Consider the following 25,484-nt stretch of genomic DNA (forward strand, 5'->3'; position numbering starts at 1 on the left):
CTGGTATTGCTTGGGGGATAAGAAAAGTGTTAGGGTGGAAGATTACTGACCCATTCACAAGGCCATACTGCTAGCAGTAGCAAAGTCAGAGGCAATGTCCTGCTATTAATCAATGCTAGAGCAACTAACAAAATTATTGTACCTACCCAGACTGGACCATAAAACATGCACGAGCACATTCAAAAGTTTCATGGGGCGAAGCATTTAATGAACATCGCAACTCCTATTTGCAAATTGCTGTGGATGAGGAGACATGGAAACATATTAGCGTTATTTATACAAGCCAAAATTATCAATTCAGAATTTTACCTTTTGGCCTGAACATCAATGTGGACATGTTTATTGCCACACTGGACTCAGTGCTTAGTGCAGAATTACTTCTCAATGTAACCTTGTTTGCAGATGATTTCTAAATAGCCACACAAACAAGAGAAAAGCACAAAGGACTTCTGCAAAATGCACTGAACAGATTTCAAGAAGCTGGTGCAGCAGACAATCTCCAAAAATCCAACCTCAGGCAAGCAAATAAAAGTCTTACGACATCTCACGGAATCCTGCCATATTAAGAGAAAGTTAAAGCGATAAAAACTTTTCTACCACACAAACAAAGAAATAGCTTAAGCCATTCATCAAGTTGACCTCTTTTTACAGGCGGTTGGTACCTGACCAGCTACTTAACTGTGAATCAATGATAAATTTGTTACGGAAACAAGTCTCACACATGGCACTGGTCTACAGAATGTCAATCTTCAAAAAAACTAAAGCAACTCTAGTAAACTTGGATAGGCTTTACCATCTGGAAATGTTGATGGAATTTAGCCTGGTGATGGAGGCTTCCTCCAAGGGGCTTGGTGTTTTTATGTTCCGAATATGAAACGTTGAAGGTAAACCTACAGTTTGTACTAACATTCGCTAGTTGAATTCCATCAGAGCTTATTCAACAACAGAATTAGAGGCCCTTGCAGGCGTTCGAGCATTCAAGAAGTTTCACTTTTATCTTGCTGGCAATCATACAAAGGTATATCGTGACCATCAAACTACAGGCTGTCGAGCTGTGAATTGTTACATGTTCAATTGGTCAGATGGATATTAGCCCTAAAAGAATATAGTTTTGAGGTTAAGTGAAAGGCAAGGATAATGTGATGGCAGACACATTGTCTCACCTATCAGACGGCTTGCGAGAAAGACCAGACCGTGAAGGGGTAATCATCGGAATTTAGGATCTTGCTGAAACTGGATACTATGCACAGGAAATACTGCTTTGAAGTGTAAAAACATGGCCAAACAGCAGGATTAAGTTCCTATGTGGAATGAAGTGAAACATAAATTATTACTTGGCCCAACAGATAAGCTTGTGAACCATTATGTAATGTGTAATGGAGTACTATGTTATCAATGAGATCTAAAGTCTAACAACAAGTGTGTGTGTGTGTGTGTGTGTGTGTGTGTGTGTGTGTGTAGGCGCATGCGTGTGCGCAGGGGGGAGGGGCGTGCACACACTTTGGTGTTTCTTTCAAAGCTTGAGACAACAACAGGTTGTGAGTAAATGCTTGCTATGCCAGAAAGCAAAGCCATCTAACAAATGTTGCAAAGGCAGGCTGCATGCCACAACAACAATTGTCATGAATTTTATCCATAGTGGATGCTGTTGAACTCCATGACTGTTCTTTTATGCGGTGTAGAAAGATATGTGCTACCAGTCACAATAAAAGGTTATTTATTTCCACACGACCGGTTTCGGGCTTGTGCCCATCTTCAGGTGTTTATACATTCATGTACATGTTTGTACTTTTGGAGATCACTGTATAAATACAAAAAAAATATTTGCTGGTGACTATACAGATACAAGTGGGACAATTTTAAGTGGTAAGACAGCATTTGACGAAAATATATCTGTACTTACATAAAGATGAAGCACCATTATTACAGTTATACTGTGTTGATAGTTTTGCCACTTAGTTACACACTTATGTTCATTTTCACGTCCATATTTCAGTTTTACCAAGTATAGCTTCATATCACACTATTATGATGTGCACTCGTCAAATACACTATGTTTACATACAAATGTGGGCTGTGGTCAAATGCTGCCTTACCACTTACAATTGTCCCACTTTTATCTGTACAGTCACCAGCAAATAATTTTTTGTATTTATACAGTGATCTCCAAAAGTACAAACATGTACATGAATGTATAAACACCTGAAGATGGGCGCAAGCCCGAAATCGGTCGTGTGAAAATAAATAACCTTTTATTGTGACTGGTAGCGGATAACTTTCTACACAACAATTGTCATGGCTGACATGTATGGACCCTTCCTTCATTCACATGGTGGAGCACGATATTAGTTGCACTATACGACTTCTTGACATGCATGTGGTGGACCACGATATTAATACATGTTCTTGAAATATCTGATGTTATGTGCATTAAAAACAGCTACAAGCACTCCCATAATAAGGAGACTAGTCAATGATGAGCTCCTAAGGCTTGGCAAGCCTTCAGCAATCTTGTGCGATAACACGTGTAATTTCACTAGCACATGCAAATGAAGCTTCTTGTGAGATAACGCAGTGAGCCAAATATTAATTTCAAAGTGCCATCCAGAGGCAAATCCCACGTAGAGAACCTTTCAGGAGTTCAAAATGTTCATAAGGACATACTGTACTTAAAAAAAAAAAAAAAAAAGGGAGGTTCAAATGGCTCTGAGCACTATGGAACTTAACATCTGAGGTCATCACTCCCCTAGAACTTAGAACTACTTAAACCTAACTAACCTAAGGACATCACACCCATCGATGCTCGAGACAGGATTCGGACGTGCAACCGTAGCAGTCGCGCGCTTCCAGACTGAAGCGCCTAGAGCCTATCGGCCACAGCGGCCAGCTACTAATAAACAAACAACCTCGATAAACTATATTGTTAGGCCTCCTAAGGAAGATATTTCCTGGAAGGAATAGGTAAGACAGACAATCTTGCTCAGAAAGCTACTAAAAAGAAGTACTACTCAGACAAAATATTAGGTAAAGTGTAACGATACAATGTTGGAAAAAAAGTTCTATTAAGAAACCATCCTAAACCCTCCCTTCTGAAGAGAAAGAATAAAAAGCAGCAACTGCTATACAATTCAAATATATCTCATACTGAAACAAACAAAATTAGAGGCATCTCCACCCATTGAGATATGAAGAAAAAAAAATGTTGCCACCACGGTGTTTAAAGTAGATACGCATGCTAGTAGACAGGCAAATGTAGTTGACCTATCATAAAATAAATATATGTAATGGGATACTTTCTATGTATTGTATAAAAAGCAGACATATCTATGGGACTGTGATCAGCTCACCAGCATGCTTGTTTGTACAAATGTATATAGTTGTAGATAGTAAGTGTTTGCTGAAATGTAGTATTGATCAACTGTTCTATGATAACTGAAACCAAGAAAATTCTGCATAAACTGTAAATATTAAGTACAGTTTTATGTTAGTACACCACATCCTGTGTAGATGAGATTATGAAAGAGAAATATGAGACGACTGGCTTGGAAAATAATATGAAACAAGGAATGGTGTGTGCATAAGAGCATCAATGATATTCCAATTAATGAACCGTGAACTGGAAATATTATGCACTAGTAATGAGGAGAGAACCTTTTCTTGTTTTTTCGAAGTGTAGTGTTTAAATGGCATACTGATTTAATCATTTGCTGTGCTGTGAGCACAAGAATGGCATAATACTTAACTGCATTCAAGAAAGTAAGTTTATATAAGCAGTCAGGCAATGACAAAACTATTAAATAGAGAGTTTAGGCACCAAGGATTTCCCTTTCTCCATTTAGTAAGTTAAACATTAAGGTTCAATAACTGCTGACTGGTTACTTCTACTTCCAGGAGGGAATGTTACCTACAGATTAAAAGATGCACATTTTTCTTTGAAAAATGGCCTCCAAAATTCAGGTACGTTCTTATACCCAAAATTAATGCAAAAATGTCTAGAGTGTGATTTAAAATTTCCACTAGTCTTAAAAATGGCCATATATTCAATGCAGCGCGAAACCTATCCCTATCTGGCAACATCGGTTTCAACTGATGGTGGGGGCAGTGCACCGATGCGATAAACAAGAGTTGCAGGGACTCACAAGCTAGCTAACACTGTCCCCCTCCCATTCTGTGATCACAAACCCAGAATACTGTCTAGCCTGTGATACATCATTGCAGTCTACAGTTCCAGTGGAGCTGAACTGAAAGTGATTTGTCTTATCGGTAACAGTACAATATTTTTGTTAGTAGCTAGTTTCGCAATAGAAAAAAATTAAAGGTATTTATATGATGCGGATTATAGAGTGAAAGTAATAGCACATGCAGAAGAATACAGAAACAGAAAAGCTGAGCAGCATTTCGGCCCTCCTCCAACAGAAAAAAATCATTCATGACCGGAGGGCTAGAAAAGAACAACTGGGGGGAAAAAAAATGATTATAGACTAAATGTACAAACAGAGGACTGAATGCAAAATGGTCAAAACTTGAAGATAATGTATTGAAATGGATTCTAGGACATAGTGAAAAAGGCACTGAAATTAATACAAAAATGATTCAAATACATGTTCGTAAGATAGTGCTACAATGACTCTGTGGGTGGAGTTGATTGGTGCTACAGGTTTATGAAGCATCATGGACTTAGCAAACGAATCAAAACTAAAATATCTCCGAAAATACCACAAGAGCATGAAGAGAAAGTACACTGTGTGATCAAAAGTATCCAGACACCTGGCTGAAAATGACTTATAAGTTCATGGTGGCATCCATAGGTAATGCTGGAATTCAATACGGTGTTGGCCCACCCTTAGCTTTAATGCCAGCTTCCACTCTCGCAGGCATACGTTCAATCTGGGGCTGGAAGGTTTCTTGGGGAATGGCAGCCCATTCTTTACAGACTGTTGCACTAAAGAGAGGTATTGATGTCAGTCAGTGAGGTCTGGCATGAAGTCGGTGTTCCAAAACATCCCAAAGGTGTTCTGTAGGATTCAGGTCAGGACTCTGTGCAGGCCAGTCCGTTGTTGTTATTGTGGACTTCAGTCCAGAGACTGGTTTCATGCAGCTCTATCCTCTGCAAGCTTCTTCATCTCCGGGTAAATTCTGCAACCTACATCCTTCTGAATCTGCTTAGTGTATTTATCTCTACGAATTTTACCCTCCACACTTCCCTCCATTACTAAATTGGTGATCCCTTGATGCATCAGAACGTGTCCTACCAATCGATCCCTTCTTTTAGTCAGTTGCGCCACAAATTCCTCTTCTCACTAATTCCATTCAGTACCTTCTCATCAGTTATGTGATCTACCCATCTAATCTTCAGCATTCTTCTGTAGCACCACATTTAGAAAGCTTCTATTCTCCTCTTGTCTAAACTATTTATTGACCATGTTTCACTTCCATACATGGTAACACCCCATACAAATACTTTCAGAAAAGATTTCCTGACACTTAAATCTATACTCCATGTTAACAAATTTCTCTTCTTCATAAATGCTTTCCTTGTCATAACCAGCCTAAATTTTATATCCTCTCTATCTCGTGCACCATCAGTTATTTTGCTCCCCAAATAGCAAAACTCATCTACTACTTTAAGTGTCTCATTTCTTAATCTAATTCCCTGCCTGATTTAATTCAACTACTTTCGGTTATATTCGTTTTGATTTTGTTGATGTTCATCTTATATCCTCCTTTCAAGACACTGTCCATTCTGTTCAACTGCTCTTCCAGGTCCTTTGCTGTCTCTGACAGAATTACAAAGTCAACGGCAAACCTCAAAGTTTTTATTTCTTCTCCAAGGATTCTAATTCCTACTCCAAATTTTTCCTTTGTTTCCTTTACTGCTTGCTCAATATACAGATTGAATAACATCTGGGATAGGCTACAACCCTGTCTCACACCCTTCCCACTCACTGCTTCTCTTTCGTGCCCCTCGACTCATATAACTGCCATCTGGTTTCTGTACAAATTGTAAATAGCCTTTCGCTCCCTGTACTTTATCCCTGCCACCTTTAGAATTTGAAAGAGAGTATTCCAGTCAACAATGTCAAAAGCTTCTCTAAGTCTACAAATGCTAGAAATGTAGGTTTGCCTTTCCTTAATCTTTCTTCTAAGATAAGTCGTAAGGTCAGTATTGCTTCTACCAGTTTTTCCATTTGTAAAGAATTCGCTTTGGTATTTTGCAGCCGTGACTTATTAAACTGATAGTTCGGTAACAGTACACATTACGACCCTCTTGAATTGTCAGCAGTCTCTGTCAGTCAACAGATGAGGTCTGCCTGTATGCTTTTGTGCTGTATGTGTGCCTTCAAGTTTCCACTTCACTATCAAACTGGAAACAGTAGACCTAGGCATGTTTAGGAGTGTGCATATCTCACATACAGACGTATGACACAAGTGACACCCAATCACCTCACCACGTTCGAAGCCCTTGAGTTCTGTGGAGTGCCCCATTCTGCTCTCTCATTATGTTTAATTACTACTGCGGTCGCCGATATGGAGTACGTGGCAGTAGGTGCCAGCACAATCAACCTAATATGAGAAACATATGTTTTGGGGGGTGTCCGGATACTTTTGATCACATAGTGTATTATCTTTCCATCACTTGATTATTCAACATCGAAAGAAAACCAATGTACAACTAAGCCAAATAACGAAGACGGATGAAACTCCTGTGATATCTCATGTGCAGAATAACACAACAGTTGCCATAAACGGTATTAAAACTGTAACAATAAAGACAAGTGCACACAAAAAAATGCATTGTGCTGTTGTCCTTTCATGTTGTGCTGACAGTACTAAACTTAATCCAATTATCATTTTCAAGCACAAAACACTGCCAAAACCTTCTGAAATACCACCAGGTGTTGTTCACATACATGACAAGGGCTGGATGGATGAGGCTGGTATGAAATTATGGAATAACAATGTGTGGAAGAGGAGGAAAGATGCTTTGCTGAAGAACATTTCCCTTCTTGTGCTAGATCAATTTCGCAGTCATTTGAAAAATTCTGTGAAAGAGAAATTGAGACACAGAAATACAGAGCTTACTGTTATTATGGGAGGACTTACTTCACAACTGCAAAAACTTGGTCTCGATAAATGAACCGTATAAAGAGTATATGAGAGGAATGGAACAAATGGATGAAACCTAACATGAATTCATGCTGAAGGGAGCTTTAAATCAACCTACAATCAAACAAGTCCATCAGTGGATAAAACAGTCATCTAGAGTGGGAGAAGGCATTACTGTTAAATCTTTCAATAGGTGCGGCATAAGTAATGCTTTTGATGGCAATGAAGACCATCTTACATATGAAGAGACAATGATGATGACAAAGAGGGAGTGGAGGAGGAGGAGGCGGAGGAGGAGAAAGTTCAGATGATGATTTTCAGAGATTTTAAAGGCAAATTCAGTTAATAAACTAAAAAGTTTTTTTTAGACTGAGCTTTGCAACCTAATAACAAAACAGGTAAATTATTTTTTTAATTGCTTGAAAATTAAGGTGTGTCTTATGGCCCATAGCGTCTTGTAGTACATAAAACACAGTAAGTTAAGATTTAGGATTTTATTATGGATTTATATGTAGTTCTGATTTCTTTATCTTACTTAGTTTTGCTGAGTGTTTTCCTTTCTGGGCCTGGTGCAAGTAAATGCGGTGGAAAATACGTGGGTAGGAGCAAACAGCAACCTACAATGTCCGTATTTAGACACATGAGCTGTTTGTGCATTGGATATCAGTTAAGGGTGTAGGTAGCTCTGAAGCAGACATGCTTACACGAATTGTACATGCTTGAATTATAAGAGGTACTTACATTAATACAATTTCATTGGTAATAGGATAGCATACAATCGCAAGATTTGGTATGGCAGTATACCAGGATGTTATACTGTGAGGATTTGATGTAAGTCTGACAGATTTGTATACACACAACAACATAAACATTCAAATGTTAGACAGTCTGACTATGTATGTGTAACATGGTACTGCACTATGAAAAAGAAGGATAAACTGTAGTTGTGGATACGAAAAATGAATTGTGAATTGCATTTACTTGCAAACAGCAACTCTGATGTCAAAGGGACAACTTCTATGATGTATAAGTGATGGAAGCACTGCAGTCCAACACATACCCTAGTGCCATGAAGAGATGCTCTGCATTCCACATGTGAACTGAAGTAAAGTTTCACTAAAACACAGCAAACTGTCAAGGTGCAACAACACAGCTGCATATCCCCATTGTTACTGTAAAACTGCATGTGTTTGACATTTTGAAACTTCATATAGCTGAATGGTCAGCGCATTGGAATGCAATGCACCAGGGGCTGGATTCGATTCCCGGCTGGGGTAGGAGATTTTTTTCCCCTCAGCGACTGGGTGTTGTGTTGTCCTCATCATCATTTCATCCCCACTGTCGACACGCAAATTGCCAAATGTAGTGTTGCCCTCAATAAGACTTGCAATTGGCGGTTGAACTTCCCGCCTGAGAACTCCCGTCCACTGACGCCATATGATCATTCCCATTTTTTAAATTTGATAATATACATGTGTACCAAGACTACAATTACCTTATTGTATAGACACCATGTGTGTGCATGTGTAGCAGTGATGGACAGTGATATACAACTGTAATTGTAGGATATATTATAAGTAGTCTATGTAAGACTACATCATCTATGACAAGATCAAATATATTGACTGCTTTATGAAACTTGTTTTGCAGGGCAGAGGCTACATGTCACTGGGTGTGGCTGCAAGATTTTACTCAGCGGATTATTGGTTTGTGGGATTAAAGGGACCAGACTGCTACGGTCATCGGTCCCTTTTTCCAAATACTAAAAACACCCACAGAGAATAAAACGATTAACGGAATAGATCACAGACGACACAGAACAAGAGAAACTCAGACAAAGACCGGACAAGACGAACTAAAATCACACAGAGTGTGATGGTGATTGGCCGACCATAACAACAAAACAAAAAAAAGGAAAAGCCAACCACCGACAAACACATTAAAAACTCAGACTAAAATCGTAGGCCAAAGTCCAGAATCAACACAAAAGGACATAACAAACACTCAGATTAAACAATAAAAACCCCCTGCCCGAATAAAACGTAAAACTAAGCCAGCCATAGCAGGGTCATCAGTTAAAAGGGCAGGGAGCGTATCAGGCAGCGCAAATGTCTGCCTGACCACAGCTAAAAGGGGGCAGGCCAACAAAATGTGGGCCACTGTCAAAGCCGTCCCGCAGCGACATAGAGGAGGGTCCTCCCGGCGCAGTAAATAACTGTGTGTCAGTCGGGAGTGGCCAATGCGGAGCCGGCAAAGGACTACTGAGTCCCTGCGAGTGGCTCGCAGGGATGACCGCCACACAGCTGTCGTCTCCTTGACAGCACGGAGTTTATTACGCGTGGTCAGTGCGCACCATTCATCGTCCCATAGCGCAAAAACTTTGCGGTGTAAGACTGCCCTCAAATCAGTCTCTGGGAGGCCAACATCCAGAGATGGTTTACTGGTGGCCTCTTTCGCCAGGCATTCAACATGCTCATTGCCCGGGATACCGACATGACCTGGGGTCCACACAAAGACAACAGAGCGGCCACAACGGGCAAGAGTATGCAGGGACTCCTAGATAGCCATCACCAGGCGAGAACGAGGGAAACACTGGTCGAGAGCTCGTAAACCGCTCAGGGAATCGCTACAGATAACGAAGGACTCACCTGAGCAGGAGCGGATATACTCTAGGGCTCGAAAGATGGTGACCAGCTCAGCAGTGTAAACACTGCAGCCAGCCGGTAAGGAAAGTTGTTCGGAATGGTCCCCTAGAGTTAGCGCATAACCGACATGACCAGTAACCATCGAACCGTCAGTTTATACAATGCCAGAGCCCTGATACGTGGCCAGGATGGAATAAAAGTGGCGGCGGAAGGCCTCGGGAGGGACTGAGTCCTTCGGGCCCTGTGCCAATTCTAGCTGAAGGCGAGGGCGAGGCACACACCACGGGGGTGCACGCAGGGGTGCCCGGAAAGAAGGCAGAAGAGGTAAGGCCCCAAGCCCGGAGAGAACCTCTCGGACGCGGACCGCGATCGTACATCCAGCTCTGGGCCGACGTTCTGGAAGATGGACATGTGACTGTGGGGATAGGAGCCGATAGTTAGGATGCCCGGGCAAGCTGAAAACATGGGCAACATAAGCTGCCAGCAAACGTTGGAGCCGTAACCACAGCAGAGGGACACCTGCCTCCACTAGTATACTGTCCACAGGGCTGGTACGGAAAGCACCAGTGGCAAGGCATATCCCGCTGTGGAGGATTGGGTCCAGCACCCACAACACAGATGGGGATGCTGAGCCATAAGCCAGGCTCCCATAATCCAGACGAGACTGGATTAACGCCTGGTAGAGCCGTAACAGGGTAGGTCGGTCGGCGCCCCAGCGGGTGTGGCTCAAGCATCGCAGAGCATTTAGATGCCGCCAACACATCTGTTTAAGCTGCCGAATATGAGGCAGCCAAGTCAACCGAGCATCAAAGACCACCCCCAAAAACCTAAGTGACTCCACCACTGCAAGGAGTTCGCCATCAAGATAAAGCCGCGGCTCCGGGTGGACAGTGCGTCGCCAGCAGAAATGCATAACACACGTCTTGGCAGCCGAAAACTGGAACCCATGAGCTACAGCCCAAGACTGCGCCTTACGGATAGCGCCCTGTAGCTGACATTAAGCAGCTGCAATGCCAATAGAGCTGTAGTAAAGGCAGAAGTCATCAGCATACAAGGACGCTGAGACAGACTTCCCACCACTGCAGCGAGCCTGTTAATGGCTATTAAAAACAGGCAGACACTTAAAACAGAACCCTGTGGCACACCGTTCTCCTGGACTTGGGAGGAACTATGGGAGGCCGCGACTTGCACGCATCGGCAGAGGGCCCCGAAGACCCCATCCATGAAGCGTAAAAAGGATGTGATGACGCCATGTCGTATCGTATGCCTTCCGCACATTGAAAAAGACAGCGACCAGGTGCTGACGGCGGGCAAAGGCAGTACGGATGGCCAACTCCAGGCTCACCAGATTGTCGGCGGCGGAGCGGCCTTTACGGAACCCACCCTGAGACAGAGCAAGAAGGCCCCGCGACTCCAGTACCCAGTTCAAGCACCGGCTCACCAACCGTTCAAGCAACTTGCAAAGAACGTTGGTGAGGCTAATGGGACAGTAGCTGTCCACCTCCAAAGGCTTCTTCCCAGGTTTCAGAATGGGGATAACAATACTTTCCCGCCACTGCGACGGAAACTCACCCTCGACCCAAATACGGTTGTAAAGGTCGAGGAGCCGTCGCTGGCAGTCCACTGAAAGGTGTTTCAGCATCTGACAGTGGATGGTATCTGGCCTAGGAGCGGTATCAGGGGAAGCGGCTAGGGCACTGCGAAATTCCCACTCACTGAATGGAACATTGTACGATTCTGGATGGTTGGTGCGAAACGAAAGGCTCCGACGTTCCATCCGCTCTTTAATGGAGCGGAAGGCCAGGGGGTAATTGGAAGAAGCAGAACTCAGAGCAAAATGCTCTGCCAAGCTGTTGGCAATTTCGTCGGAGTCTATACAAACTGCTCCATTCAGTGAGAGCGCAGGGACACTGACAGGGGTCCGATAGCTATAGAGGCGTCGGACCTTGGCCCAGACCTGCGATGGAGAGACATGGAGGCCAATGGTGGACACATACCGCTCCCAGCACTCCTGCTTGCTTTGGCGAATAAGGCGGCGGGCCCGCGCAAGCAGCCATTTGAAGGTGATGAGGTGTTCAACGCAGGGATGTCGCTTGTGACGCTGTAGCGCCCGCCGGTGATCTTTAATCGCCTCAGCGATCTCAGGCGACCACCAAGGCACAGTCCTCCTCCGAGGGGACCCAGAAGAACGGGGAATGGAAGATTCTGCGGCAGTAACGATGACGGTGGTGACGGAGTGAACCACTGATCAATGCCGGCATTAGAGAGAGGCTCAATAGCGGCAGTGGAGGAAAACAAGTCCCAGGCAGCCTTATTCATAGCCCATCTGCTGGGGCACCCAGAAAAGTGACGCCGTGGCAGTGACAGAAAGATCGGAAAGTGGTCACTACCACACAGGTCGTCATGCACTCTCCATTGGACAGACGGTAAGAGGCTAGGGCTACAGATCGAAAGGTCAATGGCGGAGTATGTACTATGCGCCACACTGAAAGTGTGTGAAGGCACCATCATTTAAAAATCGAGAGATCGAGCTGTGCCAATAAATGCTCAACGGTGGCGCCTCGACCTGTTGCCACTGACCCACCCCACAGAGCGTTAAGGGCATTGAAGTCGCCCAGTAACAAGAAAGATGGCGGCAATTGGGCTATCAGCGCAGCCAGGACATGCTGCGCGACATCACCATCTGGTGGCAGGTAAAGGCTGCAGACGGTAACAGCCTGTGGCGTCCACACCCGAACAGCGACACTTACACGATCACAATGCCACAAATATAGAATACATCACATACATTCAGCAACAGAAAGATTCACATTAAGCAGAAAGGAAGGAGGAAGGGGATTTATCGATATAAAAAACCTACATTATGGACAGGTAGACGAGCAGAAACTAGCAAAATACACAAAGTAATCACTCATATAAATACATCGGCTACACCACTGCAATTTCATAACCACCTCTACAACCCTTTAGATCACATAACATCAACAGATACGAAGAAAGTAAATTGGAAAAAGAAAACACTACATGGCAAGCACCCGTATCATCTAACACAGCCACACATCGATCAAGATGCATCCAACACATGGCTAAGAAAAGGCAATATATACAGTGAGAAGGAAGGATTCATGATTGCAATACAGGATCAAACAATAAACACCAGATATTACAGCAAGCATATTATTAAAGATCCCAATACCACAACAGATAAATGCAGACTTTGCAAACAAATAGAAACAGTAGATCACATCACAAGCGGATGTACAATACTAGCAAATACAGAATACCCCAGAAGACATGACAATGTAGCAAAAATAATACATCAACAGCTTGCCTTACAACATAAACTTATAAAACAACACGTTCCCACATACAAGTATGCACCACAAAGTGTACTGGAGAATGATGAATTCAAATTATACTGGAACAGAACCATTATAACAGATAAAACAACACCACATAACAAACCTGACATCATACTCACCAATAAAAAGAAGAAATTAACACAACTAATCGAAATATCCATACCCAATACAACAAATATGCAAAAGAAAACAGGAGAAAAAATTGAAAAATACATCCAACTGGCTGAGGAAGTCAAGGACATGTGGCACCAGGATAAAGTTGACATTATACCAATTATACTATCAACTACAGGAGTTATACCACACAATATCCACCAGTACCTCAATGCAATACAACTACATCCAAACTTATATGTACAACTACAGAAATCTGTAAATATTGATACATGTTCAATTACCCGAAAGTTCCTAAATGCAATATAACACATACCATACAGTTAAAAGGAAGTGACGCTTGATCAAGGTCCGCGTCACTTTCCATTTTTAACCAGACTTAACGTCTGAGAAAGTAAAGAAATAATAATAAATGATAATTAATTAATTAATTAAATTAAATAAAAATTGAAAGGTTCATCCACATTGAGTAACTTAAGCAACTATTAACTAAATGCAATACATTCATTTTAAATATTTTAAATTAAAAGGAGCAGGCAGAAGAGAGAGAGAAATGAAGTTAGTAAAACTAAAGCATACTTTGACTACCAAAGGAAGAAGGCCATTACAATTCGATTACATTCTTTTTCTTCTGCAGGCAAAAATAAAAATAAATAAATAAACCCAATAAATAAATACATGATTATCATGGAGCAAGGAATTCACATCACGTATGAGCTAAATTATGAATGCACTGCAAGGCACAACGTTAAAACAGCAACTAAAAAGGACAACACTATAAAAGGCACATTACCAGGCAAGGGATTAAAAGAAAACAGCATAATCAAATGTCCTTAGACGGGTTTGTCAAGTGGATAAAACAAAGAACGCGAGCAGCTGCTCCTGGGTCATATGCTAAAATTTCATCCAGATTACATGGCAGGCCAAGATCAGTGCGCAGCGTATTAAAATTCGGACAGGAAGCTTGTTTTCAGTAAGCGTAGACTAATCGGCATCCCACAGTGATAAAATGCAGTGACAAATGACCCTGCTAAAATCAGATGAAGGCACACAACAAGAAGCTGTCCGAGGCTGGAGGACCGCAGCCTTGGCCGCGGCATCTGCAGCTTTGTTCCCAGGGATACCGACATGGCCAGAAACCCACATAAAGGTAACTGGAGAACCGTCGTCCGCCAGCTGCTGAAGAGAGCGTTGGAACCGGTGCACAAAAGGGTGAACTGGATACGGATCACTGAGGCTCTGGATGGCGCTCAGGGAATCAGAGCAGATGACATAAGCAGAATGTCGGTGGCGGCGGATGTAAGAACAGACTGATAGAGGGCAAATAGCTCAGCTGTGAAGACCAAACAATGGCCATGGAGCCGGTATTTGAAACTGCGTGCCCCGACAATAAAAGAATGCCCGACACCGTCATTGGTCTTAGAGCCATCTGTATAAATGAAGACCGTATTAATGAACTGCAAACAAATTCTACAAACCACGAGCGGTATACCGAAGCTGTGGTAACCTCCTTTGGGAGTGAGCTGAGGTCAAGGTGAATGCGAACCTGAGCCTGGAGCCAAGGTGGAGTTTGGCTCTCGCCCACTCTAAAGGCTGCAGGGAGTGGAAAATCAAGTTGCTGAAGGATGCAACGAAAGCGAACTCCAGTGGGTAGCAGGGCAGATACATACAACCCTTATTGACGGTCGAGAAAGTCGTCAAAAAAGGAACGATAAGACGGGTGGTCGGGCATTGATAATAACCAACAGGCATACCGACAAAGCAGTATATCACGCCGGTAGGTTAGTGGCAATTCACCGGCTTCAGCATGAAGGCTCTTGATGGGAGTAGCATAGAATGCTCCAATTGCAAGACGTAACCCCCGATGTTGTATAGAGTTGAGACGGCGTAAGATACACGGCCGTGCAGAGGAGTATACAAAGCTCCCATAATCCAGCTTTGAGCGCACGATCGACCAACATAGGCGAAGAAGAACGGTTCGATCCACTCCCCACGACGTACCGCTGAGAACACGGAGGACATTTAGGGAACGGGTACAACAGGCAGCCAAATACGACACATGTGGAGACCAGCTAAGTTTCCTGTCAAATGTAAGACCTAAAAATGTTGTTGTCTCCACAAATGGGAGAGCAACGGGACTGAGATGTAAGGATGGTCGGAGAAACTCTTTGTAGCGCCAGAGGTTACTACAGACAGTCTTCTCGACAGAAAAATGGAAGCCATTGGCGACACTCCAGGAGTAAAGACGGTCAAGACAATGCTGAAGACAGCGCTCCAGGAAACATGTACACTGCACGCTGCAGTAGATGGTAAAATCGTCTACGAAAAGGGAGCCTGATACATCAGCTGGGAGGCAATCCATTATTGGATTGATGGCTATGGCGAAGAGAGCAACGCTCAAAACTGAGCCCTGTGGCACCCCATTCTTCTGGCGAAAGGCATCGGACAGGACAGAACCCACACGTACCCTGAACTTTCGATCCATTAAAAATGCACGAAAAAAAAGAGGGAGGCGACCGCGAAGGCCCCATGTATGCATGGTGCGGAGAATGCCCGCCCTCCGACAGGTGTCATAAGCCTTCTCCAAATCAAAGAACACAGCCACTGTCTGGCGCTTCTGCAAGAAGTTATTCATAATGAAGGTCGACAAGGTAACCAGATGGTCAACAGCAGAGCGGCGCCTACGAAATCCACATTTTACATTGGTAAGTAGGCATCGAGATTCGAGCAGCCAAACCAAACGAGAGTTAACCATTCGTTCCATCACCTTACAGACACAGCTGGTAAGGGAAATGGGTTGATAACTGGAAGGCAAGTGCTTGTCCTTCCCCAGCTCAGGAATCGGGACAACAATAGATTCGCACCAGCATGTGGGAATATGACCCTCAATCCAGATGCACTTATAAGTACAAAGAAGAAAACCTTTACTCGCAGGAGAAAGGTTCTTCAGCGTCTGAATACGAATAGAATCAGGCCCCGGAGCGGAGGACCGTGACCGGGCAAGTGCACTTTCGAGTTCTCGCATGGTGAATGAGGCATTATAACTTTCATGATTCGAGGAGCAGAAGTTAGGTGGCCTTGCCTCCTCTGCCTGTTTTCGGGGAAGGAAGGCAGGGTGGTAATGAGCGGAGCTCGAAACCTCTGGGAAAAATCGGCCAAAGGCATTGGAGACTTCCTCAGGGGCCACAAGGACATCATTCGCGACCTTCAAGCCAGAAACTGGTGAGTGGACTTTAGTGCCAGATAGCCGGCGCAGGCTACTGCAGACAACAGAAGGAGTAAAACTGTTGAAGGAGCTTGTGAAAGCAGCCCAGCTGGTTTTCTTGCTTTCTTTAATAACATGACGACACTCCGCACGTAAAAGTTTATAAATAATACAATTCGCCATCGTAGGGTGGCGTTTAAAAGTGCGTAAAGCACGTCGACGAGCACGTATAGCATCTCTACATGCTGCAGTCCACCAGGGGACCGGTACGCGGCATGGAGAAGAAGTAGTATGAGGGTTGGAATATTCAGCAGCAGTGAGAATGACTTCCATGAGGTGTGCGACCTGACTATCGCAGCTTGTGAAGTTTTGATCCTGAAATGTCACCATGGAAGAGAAGAGCCCCCAGTCTGCTTTGGAGATGTTCCAACTAGTGGAGCATGCAGATGGGGTATGATGCAGGAGATGGATAACACAAGGGAAGTGGTCGCTCGAATACATATAAGAAAGAGCGTACCACTCAAACCGACGTGCATGTTGGGTAGCACATATAGAGAGGTCTAAATGGGAATAGGTGTGAGTTGTGTCCGAAAGAAAAGTAGGGGCGCCAGTATTGAGGCAGACAAGCTTGAGGTGATTGAAAAGGTCTGCTAACAGGGAGCCTCTCGGGCAGGATGCTGGAGAGCCCCAAAGGGCTGCAGGTAGCTGAGCAATAATTTGCATCATGTCTGCCCTAGTAATGGCAGATGACGATGGAATGTAAACAGTAGAAATGGAAAATGTGAACGTGGGGAGAGTAATTCGGACAGCAACTACCTGCACATCGATGTGCAATGTGATGGGAGCGTAGTAGATATCATCCTGGACCAGCAACATAACACATCCATGAGCCAGAATTCCTGCCACAGGGGGTAGGTCAAAACGCACAGAGGTATAGTGTGCCAAGTCAATACAAGCGCATGGGCGTAGCTTTGTTTCCTGGAGAGCTACGATGAGCAGACAGTGCAAGCATAGCGGCAACTGTAAGTCCTCTCGGTTGGAGCGAATGCCGTGAATATGCCAATGAAGAAGTGCCATCGTGAGAAGAAAAAGAAAAAGGAGAAGCAAGAAGGGCTCACCTCGAAGGCCGCTGAGGGACTGGCTTCGAGCAAGCACTGCTGCCGCTATCAATAGGCGGAGAGTCATCGTCCATTTTTTCAATAGGTTCGTCGGCCACCATGTTAAGATGGTCGGGAGGCGGAGCTTCCTCCGCCGGTGAACGGCCAGATGTTCGGCTACAAGCGATGCGGCCAGGCGAAATGGATGACGGCCTGGGGCAGCAACCGCTGGGTGGCGCAGGTGGCGGAGAAGGAGAACTTTTCTTCCTATGAGCCTTCTTGGAAGGTCGTTTAGTCGAAGTACTGGTCGATGGCTGGGAGTTTGGGATACGTAAGAAGTCTTCACTGGACAGTTCCTTCTTGAAGGCCCGTGCATCTGACTTCTGAGTCTTAGTCTTGGCAGAAGCTGATGAAGGTGCTTGTGTCTTAGGGGTGAGGGGAGGAAGAGGAGACGTTGACCGGGCGATCTTAGCACTGGCCAAATGGATGACCGTAGCGCTAAAGGTCAGATCGCATGTCTGCGTCAATACCTCCCTGGTAGGCTGAGGAGAGGCAAGGAAGGTACTGTATTTCCCTGCTGGGAGCAGCGTGGGCTTCCTACTAGCAAAAAGCTTGAGAGCAGCCGAGGTGGACACTTTCTCTTTGACCCCAATTTCCTGTATACAGCATTCATCCTTGTAGATGGGACAGTTGCGAGAGGACACCGCATGGTCACCCTGACAGTTCATGCAATGAGGAGACGGATGTGGACAGTCACCCTCATGGGCGTCCCTGCCACAAGTGACGCATTTAGCCGGATTAGAACAAGACTGGCGGGTGTGGTTAAAACCCGGACATAAGGGCAAACAGAAATAACCTCATAGCCCGCTTTGATGCGCTACGGCAGCTGAACACTATCAAAGGTCAAGAAAAGTGTCCAGGTCGGTACAAGGTCATTGTCAACCTTTTTCATGACCCTATGGACAGCCGTCACGCCCTGCTCAGCGAGGAAAGACTGAATCTCCTCGTCAGTCAATCCGTCGAGTGATCTAGTAAATACCACACCACGCGACGAATTCGAAGTGCGGTGAGCCTCCACCCGGAGAGGGAGCGTGTACACGAGTTTGGCCTGTAGGAGTTTTTGTGCCTGAAAGGCACTCTCAGTTTCCAACACAAGGTACTGTTATGCATCCTGGTACAAGACTTGACAGGTCCGGCTATGGCATCTACGCCCTTCTGAATAAGGAAAGGGTTGACAGATGAAAAATCTTTTCCGTACTCAGATCTAGAAACTACGACGAACTTTGGGGCAGGCGGTAGTACTTTTGTCACTGGTGGCTGGTCAAGTTTCCGTTTTTGGGCAGAAGTTGAGAGAGAAGAAGAAGAGAAATCCATTGCGGATGAATCCCCCATGATTGCCAGCGTCTCCGATGGTGCGCTCCTTCCTTGTGAGGACCCTCTCAGAGGGCGCTCCCGCCTTAGGTGAATGTTTACACCTCAGGTCACACCTCCCAAGAAATGGATGGAAGGGGCCAATCGGCATGGTCGGAAGGTGTCAGCTCGGGCGATCACCCCTCCCCGGGCCTGGCCTTTACCAGGGGTTACGCATGGGCCCTATTTGTCTATTCAGAGGGGGGAATTACGCTTTACCCCGTCACTGGCTACACGTGCGAACGCGTGGGTCGGCCTTCAGGCCCACACAAGGAGGAAAGAAGAATAGGAAAAAAAAGGAGAGGGAGGGAGAGAAAGGACAGACTGTCTCAAACGCCGAGGCGGAGACCATAGGGTGGACAAGAAGGCTAGGGAAAAAGGAAGGAAGACAGTGAGAGAGGGAGAAGGACAAAGAAAGGAAACAAACAAAGGAAGGAAGAAACTGGAATAAGCGAAAAACCAAAATGACCACAAATGTAAGTCGTTGAACCGGCCGTCCCTGGACGCAGGCACAAACCACTCCCTTTTGAGGGAGAGGGTCTCCTTTTGGTCGCTTCTTACGACAGGCAGGAATACCTCGGGCCTATTCTTACCCCGGACCCGCAGGAGGCAAAAATCACTTGGTATGGCTGGCAATTCAGTTAAAGCCCATATCTGAAACTGAATGTGAGTGGACGCCACAGGTCCAAGCAGAAGTAAGGAGAATGTACCTATGAAGCACACACACACACACACACACACACACACACACACACACACACACACACACATTCTCATAAAATATAACACTAAACATCAAACCACAATATTTCAGAACTAGAAGTCTCCTACCACCAGCCACTATAAAGAAAGACAGAAAGAAATCAGTTCATTCATGTGTTTGCATCAACAGGTCTACATCACGATGAGGTAGAAACCCTTTACAAAGAGTTGCAGAAGCTGATAAACAAAAACAAATCACACTAAAAGATGGCAAAAGGGTATTCTAATTCACAAGTAGAACAACACCAAAGAAAAATAATTCAGTGGAGAATTTTGGATATTATAGCAGAGACAACACAAGTCATGCATTAGGTGGTGTTTCTTAACACATTCAGAAAAAAAGCAAAATGAAAACAGATGACAATTACTAAATGGATGTTGTTGTTGTGGTCTTCAGTCCATAGACTGGTTTGATGCAGCTCTCCAAGCTACTCTACACTGCACAAGCTTCTTCATCTCTGAGTAACTACTGCAACCTAAATTCTTCTGAATCTGCTTAGTATATTTATCTCTTGGTCTCCCTCTATGATTCTTACACTCCGCACTTCCCTCCAATACTAAATTGGTGATCCCTTCATGCCTCAGCAATCGATCCCTTCTTCTAGTCAAGTTGTGCCACAAATTATTCTTCTCCCCAATTCTATTCAGTACCTCCTCATTAGTTACATGATCTACCCATCTAATCTTCAGCATTCTTCTGTAGCACATTTTGGAAGCTTCTATTTTCTTCTTGTCTAAACTACTTATTGTCCATGTTTCACTTCCATACATTGCAACACCCCATACAAATACTTTCAGAAAAGACTTCCTGACACTTAAATCTATACACAATCTTAACAAATTTCTCTTCTTCAGAAATGCTTTCCTTGCTATAGCCACTCTAAATTTTATATCCTCTCTACTTCGACCATCATCAGTTATTTTGCTCTCCAAATAACAAAACTTGTCTAATACTTTAAATGTCTGATTTTCTAATCTGATTCCCCCAGTATCACCTGATTTAATTCAATTACATTCCATTATCCTTGTTTAGCTTTTGTTGATGTTCATCTTATATTCTCCTTTCAAGACACTGTCCATTCCATTCAACTACTCTTCCAGGTCCTTTGCCGTCTCTGATACAATTACGATGTCATCGGCAAACCTCAAGGTTTTTATTTCTTCTCCATGGATTTTAATTCGTACTCCAAATTTTTCCTTTGTTTCCTTTGCTGCTTGCTCAATATGCAGATTGAACAACATCGGGGATAGGCTACAACCCTGACTTACTCCCTTCTCAACCACTGCTTGCCTTTCATGCCCCTTGACTCATAACTCCCATTTGGTTTTTGTACAAATTGTAAATAGTCTTTCGCTCCCTGTATTTTACCCCTGCTACTTTCAGAATTTTAAAGAGAGTTTTAAAGGGAGAGTATGGATATGGACATGAAATGACTATATTTGATCAAACAAAACAGAAATTTTAGAGAATTCAACAATTTTTAATCACTTTAGAAATATGTGTGGCGCTAGATACAAAGCTAGGAGGAAACGCATCAGGCAGGACATCACAAATAGGACTCTTCAAATCTTTAAAGTTTGGGCAGGAATACCAGATCAAATTAAGCACCAGTTCAGTGCCATGGAAAAGGGAGGTTATTTGGATACAGACAACAGGGATAATTATTTAACATAGGAACTTAGGCAAATAGAAAAAGATGTTGCAGGCATAAAAAAGTGGAAGAAAAGCAAATCTCAAATAGTCCAAATCAACTGATTAAGAGATTATGAGTTTCAAGATAACTGCTAAAGGAATGCGACCAAATTTGCTAAATTAAATAAAACTGGATATTTAAGTGGATACAGCACAATGTACCAATTTGTAAGTCATGAACTAAACATAGATTGGAGCACAAAATAAAAGTTACCACTTCACCTGAGATTCACAGATTCTGAGAAAGTTTTAGCCAAGGTTTCAAATAAATTTCTATTAACGACCTTAGAGAAACAAGATATCAATTAAATCTGCCTCAAGATACTGAGGAATAAATATCTCAATGCCAAACCTTAAGTGAGTCTTCATCAGGATAGTGAGGAAATCACAAGTGAGATAAGTCTAGCCTAGAAGTTTGCACTTGCCTCACAGTTGTTCATAGAATAAGTGTGTAGATGTAGTACAGACAAACTTCAACAACTGATGGAAGAACATAATAGAGATATCCTGGGATAGAGTAATCTTTGAAATAAATTATAACAATACTAAACTGATGAATAACCCACATATACAATGCAGAATGGAAAATGATACAAATTAGCAATGAAGTTCCACGAAAAGTTGAGTTCTTGTTTTTAGAGCAATGGGAGATGACAAGGTGGATACTAACATAAATAAGCAGAAAAGTAAAAAATGGCCTGGAGACCTTTTGGAAAATTAAATATAGGTTTCAAAACCAAACTTCTGATGATCCTGAAAAGTAAAGGTTATAATCAGTGCGTATTATCAGTTTTATTTAAATACTGAGACCACTTAAAGGCTGAGGGTCACTGAACATTCAGTTAAGAGATGCACTACTAAAATAAACAAATGGCTCTGGGACCACACTGGAGAGGAAGACATAATTGCAACTGTATTGAAAACATAACAGGGATGGATAGGACACAGTCAAGTAAACAGATGGTAGACAGACCGAGGAAGCTGTTTTCCAAATGCCAAGAGATAAGAAAGGACCAAATCAATAACCTATGGAAACACCAGGAACAAAACGGGTGTTTAAAACAGTGCATGGAGGAGACCTTCATCCAGTGGTGAATGTCAGATGGATAATGAAGAAGTCAATACTAACAGCAGATTATTGCTGTGTTCCACATTGGTTCTGACATCTAATGCTCTGCGTATCAGTATTATCTAACACGGCACGCATTTTTCTAGGTATCAAATGTTTGAAACCTGTACAAAACTGGTTTAGAAAGCTAGGACGAAAAAAGCAAAGACTGTAGATAGATAACTAACTTCTACGCTGAAGAAGCTAAAGCATACCTTTCTGTACAGAAGCTTCATTACCCAGGCAACAAATTATTGTCACATATTATTAAGGCTAGCTTTAATTTTTACACCAAAGTAGCTTACCCAAGTAAAGCTTCGAAGTGGTGTGCTCGTGGCTGTTTGAGCCGGCTGCTCAATAATCTTACAACCCTCACTCTCGTGATGTCATCTGGTGTAGTCAACAGATATATAATTTTAGAAGCCCACCGTGCCTGGTGAAAATCATTTGTGCAGTTTATACTTTATTTAACATTAATAATTAGCTAGTAATAATAATGCTTAGACCCAAAAATGAAAAAAAAAAAGATTACTAATGTCTATGATTAACTACCCATCACAGTCAGCATACTTTCACAAAGAAGAATGTCTCTAAAAATAGTCTCAGTATGTTAGAATAAAGCAATTTAATATTTTGAGAGAGGACAGCATGGACTGAAGCAAGAATAAATGTGTGAAAGCCACTGATGTTACATAATGCACACTTTGATTGCCACAGAGAGAGTGTTTTATGTTCCTAATGTAGTTTTCATTATGTTGGTAAATGCTGCACAAGAAGGACGTGAAGTACAATTTATGCGTGTGGAAGAGTTCCGTTTGTACACCATTTTAAAGTAGTTTTGATCAAATAGATAAACAGTAATACTGTACCATCATAGATAACTTATTTTCAATTGAAATTCACTGAAAGTATGTTAATGTGTAAAACCAGTGCATTTTGCGCGTTTATTTACATATACAAGCCACCTTCCAGTTATTCCTTTATGCGAGACACTGTGCGTCATGTTACCTTCAAAATTCAAGATGCATTTTCCATATGAAGTGGACCAATCATAGGAATAATCCCAACAAGAAAAGCTCCAACTAGAATGAAATTCTGCGCAGATGAAGCATGCAGAATAAAACTAATCTGTGCAAAATCCAAGCTACAACTTACAAAAAATAAAAAAAGTCATTGAACTACACAACAGTTTTTGCCAAATTTAAGAGGGCTTTAAAGCGAAACCAGTAGCACTTCAAAAGAGATATTTGGATCAAATGCGCATATTTTTATGCTCTGCACATTATTAATATTTCAAGGTTGTATCAGTCACTATTTTAGTGCTACATGGCATCATCATTGGGGAAAAACCAGTTGCAACAATCTAGCAAACCTTTTTGTGACTGCAATAATTCATGATCAAACAAAGTGTGTCGACTGGTCTTTAGTAGTTCCATAACGACATTACATGTTATCCATTCTAATTATATGAACCATTACTTGTAGGTGTTCTATAAGTTACGAAGGCTGTTCACCTTTACTCATCCTCATAATTTTGATGGTCCCTCTCAAAGTAGTCTCCTGTGAGTGTGATGCACTTTTCCTCCCAGCATTTCTGCCAGTTATCAAAAACATGTTGGAAAACATTTCTGAGAGGTCCTTCAAAATTGCCTCCGAGGCCTTCACTACTGCTTCTGATGATTGATAATGTCTCCCACGAAGACGTTTCTTCACGTTAGGGAATAGAAAAAAGTCACATGGAGCTAAATCCAGACTACAGGGAGGGTGAGGGATGCCCTTCATGTTGATTTTTGTAAGATATTCAGCAACAACATTGGCAATATGCGGCCGCACATTATCATGGTGTAGCATCCATCCTGCTTTATGGAAATGTAGTCTTTTGCACCTGATATGGACTTGCAATGTTTTCAGGACATCCCTGTAATATCGTCCAGTTAGTGATGTGTGTGCATTTACAACATGCTGATAAGCCATTCCATGAATACCAAAGAACGAGATAACCACAACTTTCCCAGCAGAAGCAACCACTTTCGCTTTTTAGCGGTTGGCGATGAAGGAGATTTCCACACTGAGCTTTGCTGTTTGCTCTCAGGATCAAAATGATGTAGCGAAGTTTCATCAGCAATGATTACATTTGAAAGAAACTCCAGATCTTCCTCTAACATCAACTTTAACTGCACGCAGACTGGTACCCTAATGTCCTTTTGTTTGGAAATCAACAGTCTTGGAATCCATCGCGCACAAACACGTGTCATGTAATTTTTCTGTCACCAATGTGTGGGTGGCACCCAATGAAATGTTCAATATTTTAGAAAGTGATGTTAAGGTAATTTGTCGATCCTCTCTCACAATGACAGCAGCAGTTTTGCTGTTTTCTTCCGTAAGAGCAGTAACTTGGGAACCGGGTCCACCTTCCTTTGAAATTGTCTCCCCTCTTTACACACTTTAAACCACCTTCAACCTGCTGTAAGGAAGAACAGACTCTCCATAGGCCTCCCGTAACAATGTATAGGCCTCAGCTGAAGATTTGTTCAGACAAAAGCAGAATTTCAAAGCCGCATGTTGTTCCTCACTTGTTACCTCCATGCAGTGGTAGGCGATACTGAACTTGTCTCACCTTGTCCGCCTCTGACAGGCGGGAACCAGTAGTCCCAACAATGAAACTACTACAGCGTGTTTGTTGCACATTAAGCTAACAGAACATCATAAGATTAAATTTTAGCACAAGAAATTATGACATAAAAGATTATGATCATTCTTTATTGAACAGCCCTCGTATTAATAAATAGAACCCCTACAAAAAAAATTTGCATCAAATTTGTGCATAGTTTGATGTCAAACATTATTACCTCCTACTTTCTTTATTTTTGTATTCCTAGAAAGAGCAGGTGATTTTTACTAGGAAAAATTACTTGTTCTGGAGGTCATCCAGACAAGGTTTACACAATGAGATTGAAAATACTACTGTCAAACATTTCAAG

At 42.9% G+C, this 25,484-nt stretch overlaps 1 protein-coding gene across 2 annotated transcripts in view; it reads right to left on the reverse strand.

Moving 5' to 3' along the window:
• LOC124788748 (centromere protein I-like) overlaps nucleotides 1–25,484 on the reverse strand; it is a 358,748-nt gene that overhangs the window by 268,020 nt on the left and 65,244 nt on the right. For both annotated transcript variants that reach the window (XM_047256033.1, XM_047256040.1), the window contains one exon: nucleotides 22,809–22,936. In XM_047256033.1, coding sequence (XP_047111989.1) covers nucleotides 22,809–22,936 — 128 coding nt within the window. The remainder of the gene's footprint in view (nucleotides 1–22,808; nucleotides 22,937–25,484) is intronic.

The sequence above is a fragment of the Schistocerca piceifrons genome, chromosome 1 (genome assembly GCF_021461385.2).
Source record: "Schistocerca piceifrons isolate TAMUIC-IGC-003096 chromosome 1, iqSchPice1.1, whole genome shotgun sequence".
NCBI lineage: Eukaryota > Metazoa > Arthropoda > Insecta > Orthoptera > Acrididae > Schistocerca > Schistocerca piceifrons.